Source organism: Leptinotarsa decemlineata, unplaced genomic scaffold (assembly GCF_025532065.1).
Source record: "Leptinotarsa decemlineata unplaced genomic scaffold, Ldec_3_MD MMD2_tig00001393_RagTag_RagTag, whole genome shotgun sequence".
Classification (NCBI taxonomy): Eukaryota; Metazoa; Arthropoda; class Insecta; order Coleoptera; family Chrysomelidae; genus Leptinotarsa; species Leptinotarsa decemlineata.
This window is the reverse complement of record NW_027412562.1, coordinates 8,245,349-8,253,952: the sequence shown is the minus strand read 5'-3', so window position 1 is coordinate 8,253,952 and position 8,604 is coordinate 8,245,349. Positions and strand designations below refer to the sequence as shown.

The 8,604-nt window shown below is 34.8% G+C and overlaps 1 protein-coding gene across 2 annotated transcripts in view; it reads right to left on the bottom strand.

Moving 5' to 3' along the window:
- Positions 1-274: 274 nt before the first annotated feature.
- Positions 275-8,604, bottom strand: part of LOC111508833 (uncharacterized) — a 95,636-nt gene continuing 87,306 nt past the window's right edge. For both annotated transcript variants that reach the window (XM_074175946.1, XM_074175947.1), the window contains 2 exons: positions 4,250-4,423; positions 275-1,345 (listed from right to left, as the gene is read on the bottom strand). In XM_074175946.1, coding sequence (XP_074032047.1) covers positions 690-1,345; positions 4,250-4,423 — 830 coding nt within the window. In that variant the 3' untranslated portion in view covers positions 275-689. The remainder of the gene's footprint in view (positions 1,346-4,249; positions 4,424-8,604) is intronic.

The following is an 8,604-nucleotide window of genomic DNA, read 5'->3' as shown; positions in this document are numbered from 1 at the left end:
GTCAAAATAAAACAATTTTTTTCATAAAATTTTCTGAAAATTCACATTTCCGGACACAAGTTTATATAGACTCATTTTCTTGAAATTGTCTCAGGAAAAGTTCGCTTGAGTATTTTAACGAACTTATGTTACATCCTGTACAATATCAATGAACTGGGCAACGAAAACTTCCACTTGTTGGAATGTGTAAAATTATGTTCCTGATTTAGATAAATCGTCCATCTTTCGGTATTTCGAAAGTTCCATTATAAATAAGTTACAGTTACAACAATCATACTTTTATTTACAAACATAACTTCCTACAATGAATGATGATAACAATTTACATTTATGTACAATTCATATTGAATGTGAAAACAACATGTACCATTCATTTCAGTGGTTATTGGAGGGACCAAAATTCAAATACATTCCACAGTGAAATATATTTCTGTACATTCCAAATTAATGATATTATTCAACAGTTATTTCAATAAGTTCAAAACACAACAAAAGTGTTCATAACCATTTGTTCTTGTATATGGTAACGAGATTTCGAATCAAAATGCCGGAAATTTTGTAAACCAAAGCCGTGAACTCTGATGAAAACATTTCATTTCAGAAATTACTGATCAACACTGAACTCAACTGACCCTTTCTTCAGATTTCAAGATCAAAATACAATCGAGAAACATTGCACAGTTTAAAAACTAGTATGGCCTCCACACATGTCTAGAGCCATCTCGTGAACACTTCGTCTCGTCTTTATCACTCGAACTCACAACATCTTTTTGTCTGACCGAAAACGCAGAGCTTTTTCTCAATCTGAGACTCAAATTCACACCTTCGGAACTTTTGCTGTCCTTGTCAACACCTTTATCAACAATATCTGTGAGAGCATCTTTAACGTCTTCGTCTTTAACATCGTCGTCAACCTCAGTAACGTCCACTTTGTCACTGGAACTATCCGGATTCTGAGAAATGTCTTCTTCGGGTGAATTCCTCGAAAGTATCGAGTTGTTTCTGAAGTTGATCCAACTCCACTCGTGCGGGTAGAGCTGGGAGTAGAACCACTGTCCTGGTGGGGGTAAAAGTGGTGCATTGAGAAACAAACTGGCAGCAAGGGCGTTGTTGAACAGGTGGTTGTTTTGTAAGGGTGGAGGTGGTATTCCTGGAAAGGTAGGGGGTGGTTGTGGTGATGGAGTAGGAGATGCAGTAACAGATATGTCGTCTTCCTCTGGCGAAGGTGGAGCGTCGGCTGTGGTCAGAAGTCCAACTTGTGTGTTGGGTGAGGCTTTTGGTGATGTGGTACTGTGGGCACTGCTGCAGTTTATTGATATTGGACCCAGTGATGTTGAAGATGCTTCTGTGAAAAAATATAGGTGTAGTTATTATATTTGTTGATGTTATAAGAGAGAGGAGATGGAAGGCATATAAAATAAAAGTCGAACCATTTAGTTGGTGTGAAAAGATCTTGTAACAGTAATGACATTTGATTGTGGACACTAAATTCAGTTGAAATAACTCTGTTTTCAAGTGTGATTTTGTTTAACAGAAGCTAGACTTCACTTCCGTAGTTACCTAAAAATTGGACCATTATTTGGTCCCCCTTCCTGGACTTATCAAAATATCTGAATTCCGGCTGAACAGCCAAGAATTTTACACACTTTTTCTAAAGTTGTCAGCAAAATGAAAGAAGTTCAACTTCTATATTTAATATATATTTTCTATTCAAACTGCAGTAAGGTTAGTAACAAATACATGTGGTAAAAAACAAAGAAAGTTTCATTTCTCATTTTTCATGATGATCTCCTACCACGTATTAACGGCTAAATGTCTCCTTTATTTCCTGAATTGAGTACTATTAATTGAAGATCAAATGTTATATCATAACATCAAAATTGATTTCAAATTAAATTAAACTTCGATTACACTAGTTTACAAAATTCACCTTTTGCCTGTTGCCGCAAAGTTAATGGTCGATAGTGTTTACTTATGACCTATTTTCATCAAATCGACCCTCAACAGTTTTTGTGCGGCTTGAGTTACTTTGTTTTCGATTTTTACCATTTAAACTTATTTCTTCTTCGATAACGTTCGTATTTTACAGTGCTTAGATTAGTATATAGAGTTTTTCCGATATGAGTAGTTTCAAGAGACGATGTTTCAATAATCTGAATAATTTTTGGTATATATATGCAGAGAATATAATGCGTTGGACAAATATACAAGAGCTTTATCATAGTTGGTGAAAAATAACTATTTTCAGTATTTTGGGATGGCCTTGGATGAACAAGAGAAGTTTTGGGCTCCTGATTGTATTTGTAAATCGTGTGTGGAATATTTAAGATCATGGAAAAGTGGTAAAAGAAGTGCCTTTAAATTTGAAACATCAACTATTACTGTTGTAGTCTCAATATAAACGGTTTAAACACTAAAAATCGAGCTAAATGACAGTATTTAGATACTAATTGTGTTCAACTTCCAGTGCAGCGTTTACCTGACATTTCAGAATGATGCTGATTCCCAAAACGAGTAAGATGATCTTGTAAGAAATTCAAATCTCTCTAAACAAGCTTCAAAATTGTTGGTATCAAAGCTAAAAGAAAAAAATTTGCTCTCTTCAGATACTTAACGACGTTATATTTCTGTATTGCATTTCCTACAGACGTTAAAAACTTGTTGAAAAAAATGGGGTTGACAGAATATGAATCAAACGATGGGCGTTTATTCATTGACAGCTCCAAATGTAGTCTAAAATGTATTCTGTTACACAACGGAAATTAACATGCTTGGTAGCCTATTGCCCACTGAACAAAGTTAAAAGAAGAATATTGTAACATCTCGCTAGTTTTAGATAAAATAAAATACAATGACCATGAGTGGCAAATTTGTGTTGATTTGAAAATGGTTCCACTAAGTTTCTCTGTTTTATATATCTTTGGGACAGTAGAGCTGAACAAAAATATTGGATAAGAAGAAAGTGACCCATGAGAGAAAATACGACACCTAAAAAGCACAATATAGTTCAGAATTCATTAGTAGGTCATGACAAAATTATCCTTCCGCCATTGCACATAAAACTGGGCATCGTGAAGCAATTTGTTAAATCATTAGATACAGATGGGGACTGCTTCTCTTACGTTTGCCAAAAATTGCCACGGCCCACTGTGGAAAAGATTAAAGTCGGTATTTTTGATGATCCGCAAATCAGGTAACTTACGAAAGATAGTCAATTTGGAAATTCTATGACTGAGCTAGAACTAACGCCTTGGACAGTTTTCGTCTTTGTGATGCAGAACTTTCTCGGAAACAGAAGATCAGAAAATTATGTTGCGCTTGTAGATGCCCTTCTTTTACAATTAGAAAAATTGGGGTGCAATGTGAGCGTAAAACTCCACTTCCTTCATAGTCATCTGGACAAATTTTCGGAAAATTCAGGAGATATGAACGAAGAGCAGGGAGAGCATATGCATCAAGACTTACGCATTACGGAAGAACGTTATCAGGGTTTCTAGGATACTAATATGATGTCTGACTATTGTTGGTCTCTGATGCGCCGTCATCCTCAGTCTACACATCAGAGAAGAGCTTTGAAGCGAAATTTTTCAGAACTCAATTTTAAATTAAATTTTTTCTTAGTAAATAAGTGTTTTTTCTGTTTTATATCTACATAGCCGAAACTCAGAAACTAGAGCTGATATAAAAATTTCACTTATATATTCAAAATCAGGATATCAAATGTAGCGAGCAACAGCTAAAATTTTATCGGCAACAGATGTACTGTAAACTAGTGTTATCGTTCTCAACTTAGTTCTCACTTCCTAGCGTTACATATGTAAAAAGAATCTCCAATATATATTAGATTATCACTTATACCAGTTGGTTGAAATGATTGTTTGTTCCTAGTTCTTGGTAGATACCAGCAAAACAATGCAAAAACCCAATGTTTTATCACTCAAATAATAATTTTCATGTCTTAATGCTATTCAAAAATGTTTATCCAATTTCAATACGTTATATTTTGAATAGTATCGTGTAGTAAACCGTCAATGGCATATATACTGTTGATTATACTGTCAATATTCAGCATTGTTTATCAAATTTCCTATCATTCTTTAATATCCATAATTTGGGTAGTAATTACGTGAATTAATACATCAACACAGATCATTTGATGTTCATTTGAGTTTATATTATCAAAATATCCCAAATATGAAGATTCACTATGTGACTGATATTGACTCCCAGTTCAAATATGGAACCTCACCGTTTGCTATCCTTGGAGAAGTATTCGGAGGACGATCCAGGGCGGCAAACATATGGTGGGGGAAATGAGGATGGTGATGAGGCATGAATGGTCCATGCGGATAAGGATGTCTACCTCCTAACATTGCCCATTCTGGTGGATGACCTGGTAGGCCCGCCAGATGGTGTGCTATTCCTGAAAGAAAAATATATTATTTATCTTTTGTTGCAGAATCTTGCGGAAGTGATCGTAGTGGGTCTGATCAAAACCTGAATCGAATTTTTATCTCGTTTTGCTCCAGAGGCAATAATAATAATAGCCTTTATTACCCAACCGTTAAAAACCATTTACAGGGTTAACTAAGTAAGTTAAAAAAGTAATATAAATCCTATAATTACAAAGTTACAATTTGAGAAAATGAAATTATGATATAATAAAATAAAATAAAAAAACTATACCAGAAAATCAAAAATTATCTATGAAATACTGAGATGCAGTGTCAACAATATATTCTAGGGAATCAAAATTGATATCACACAAATTGAAAATTAAATGGAAATCATTACAAATGCTTAAGATAGGTGACTTGGGGTACAAATTATTTCTGGCCAGTCGGCTGTAAAAAGTTCATATACTTCTAGTTCTAAAATTAGGAACAGGTAAATTTATAAGAGATAACACCTCCATAACATCCACATTGTTGTGCAGTAATTTATATATACAAAAAATGTATTTCAGCAAGTTTTTAGCGTTATTGAAGACTTTCAATATTGAATGTTACGGTAAGAGATTCATATGGATAGATACCATAAGATTTGAAGTAAATAAACTTCAGTCAACGACGTGGCACTTTTTCAATTAATGTATTATAGCAATTGTAAAATGGAGACTTCAAAACAGAATCATATTTTAATTTTGATTTTACTTAGACTACATAAAGATCATTGATGTTGATCATTGACTACATAAAGAAATTGATGTTGGAAAACTTGACATAATGGAGGTCATATAGTTAGGTGAAATTAACAAAATATTCCTTCCGAACAATTCATATTGAATAGAAAAGACAACCTAATGAAGAGAATAAAAAAATTCTGTTGTTTTCACTGAAAACGGTCATTTGGTAACACGTGTGAAAAGCCTAAATTCATACAATTAACATGAAATATAAAATCTGCCGTGCATTTCACATAGACACCAATAATTTACTGTTATTTAAAAAAATTAGAATTATGAAAACAGCAGAATATAAAAAACAGAAGTACCAAAAACTGGAAGTGAATCATAAAAGAATCTATGGATGGAAAATAGATCATTTATGAAAGCAAGAAGTAAATAATATGCACAAATTAACTTTGCACCCCCTCTTATATGAAGGTGAAATCACTACATAGTAGTGCCATGCCTGTGTGTCTGAATGTGATAAATTTTGAAACTATCAAACGGATTTTCAAACAGTTATCAACAATTGACGGAGCGATTCAAAAGGAAGGTTTATGAGTACAAATTATTATTCTGTTTTAGTTAAAATGTCAAAACTGAAACAACTGACGTGAAATAAATCCAAGCAAACACTTTTCACAAACACTAGAACTGCAATACTCTACGCGACGTGCATTTCACGAATCAAGTTGACGTCTCCAGAAAAAATATGAAAATTGGGAACAAATAATTTGTAAACTCATCCGAATGGACATGAAATAAATGAAAATCACCTGTGGACTTTCATTCTTTGAAAAGTGGTTCTCCTAGGGTGGCCAATTTGAAGACCAATAATATCGCTCGTTTTTTCGAAAAAGAAAAGGGACTGACGCCTCTCAGAAAACAACTACTCCCCTGGCTAATACCAAGAAGGGCATTGGATTATATCCGACAGGCGTCAGTGCAGGAATCTTCACAGAAAATTTCCTGCATATGCAATTGGCAATACAACTGAAAGAGTCGACCTTTTTTCAGAACAAACAATACTTCGAGCATATTCAATAAAAACAATGTCGAATAGATCAGAGGTATTTGAGTTGACTTGAGGATCTTGTCCAAAGGTTTGAAACTCAATCTTTTGAATAGCTTGGAAATCAATAGATTCGAGAATTCTAAAAGTTCCGTTTCCCTTCTCTGAATATTTTTTATGCGGAAATCAGTCATTGATAATATTTGAGATAATATGATTCAAATTGTTCAGCGCAACATACACATATTATTACACATAGATGTGGATATACTCCAGGAAACACCTCTTGGACTGCTGCTTTTTCTTGTTCACATAAACGCAATAACGCAGATTAATAAACTTCATGCTCATATGGTGTGTTATGTTGATGATACGGCCACTGCTGGAAGTTGGAACTTCTGGAATTAATAGCTGAATAATAATGTATTGAGTCTAAATGTAGGAAAAACCAAATTTATGAGTTTTTCACTCTGTTCAGTTGATCATCCGCATATTAATGAACTCAAATTGCACAAAATAACCTGCACAAAAAGTTTCAATTGTAAATGCCCAGTTATAGAAAAAACAGAATCCACAAAATATTCGGATCTTGTTATTGATCAACATATCCGATGAAACAATATCTGTATCTGTGAAGTAGGGAGAGTGAGTGTAAGCCCACAGCACTTAGGCCACTTGTACATTGTACATCCTCCCGAGGAGTTGTCCTCCTAGGTCATCATCCATCGTGTCCTTTCCAGGAAGGTGGACATGTCACTGAGAGGGATCTCCTTTATATCGGCAGGTATAGGGCCAGACTCGCCGAACACACACTCTCTTATTGACGATAACTCAGGGCACTCGAACAGGACATGCCTGACAGTTTCATCTTCCTGTTCACATATCTTGTATACAGGTGTGTCCACTAGCCCCATATTATGGAAGTGTTTCCTCCAGATCTTTCTTCGGCGCTAGCTTGCCAGGGTCGCCCAGGCTGATCCTGGCAAGATTGCATCCTTAGAATTCATCTCATCTCTTTCGGTCTCCATGCAAAGGCTCTGTACGTTAACATGGGTCATATTATTGCAGTGTAGATCCAGGTGACCACACGGGATGGAAGACCCCATGCGCGTCCCACTCTCCTCCAACATTGCTCATAAGCCACATATGCTCTTTTTGCTCTACTCTGTATGTGAGAGTACCATGTTAGCTTTCTGTCGAGGATAGTACTGAGGTATTTCACCTCTTCGGAGAAGTTTAGTTTGCTTTTGAAGATTTCGGGAGGTTTTAAGCCCGATTAACTTATTTTCCTGGTGAAAAGGATCATCTCAGTCTCCTTGGGATTGATCGACAGAGATGAAACAAATATGTGTCATATGTAACACAAAGGATGAGAGTATTCATGCGTACATTTCATATTCTCAGAAATATTCTTTTCAATATATCAGTCTTTGCGACATTGTATGCTAGCATGCGGTGGTTTTTTAACAACCACATTATCAGCTTACAAATAGCACAGAACTCTATTTTTGAAATAATATTTTAAAAAAATTACGATTCTCAACGGATTATCTATATCAATAGACTAATATGTGAGTAAGAACTAGAATATTCGAGAAATGTATGAAAAAACTGATGAATTAAAATTTTCTCTCAAGCTATTCATAATGGAAAACTCAAAAAATTTGACATACACTGAAAACATTAATGAATTTCCTACATTGAATACCATACACGCATATACTCAACTTACATCTACTCCTTTTTGTTTCCTTCATGAGTTTGGTTTTTTTTTAGTAATTATATTACCTACCATAGAGCAGATCTTAATATTGTCATAGTGTTTCTGTAAAATGTACATACAGAAGTGAGTAATATGATACAATACAGGCATTTCAATGCCTAGGTGGAAGTTACTCATTGAAGATAATTGAAATCGAATATCATACAACAAATTATATATTACCATGAAAATAAATTTGATTTGATTTGAAGCACTAATTAGAAAGGATTCACATGAATACGCCTGAGGAAGCTATTGTATAGCGAAACATTTATTGCAGTTAAACTGTTCAGTGACTTCAATCTGGGTATTTTTCACAATCAATTTGTAAATGTAACTAATGTTGTCAAACTGTGTCTGTTACTGAAACTCAGTTAGACTACCACTGAGCGGTATTCCTTCATCAGACATATTTTTCAAAAATTAACAGAGTTCGCTTATTTCTCAAAATTATCTAAAACTTTAGAAGTGGCTATTAGGTACATCAGAAAAACTCCCAAATGTGTAATAATGTCAGTACCGCATTAGCTTGATTCGGTGGAAAAGGGTTTGAATAATCGCGAACCAAGTGACACTACGTTAACCCCTCCAAGATAAATGTCATCCGCCCCCTCATTACCCCGGCAATCAACCCTCCGGAATCTATCTAAGACTTGGAGGAAT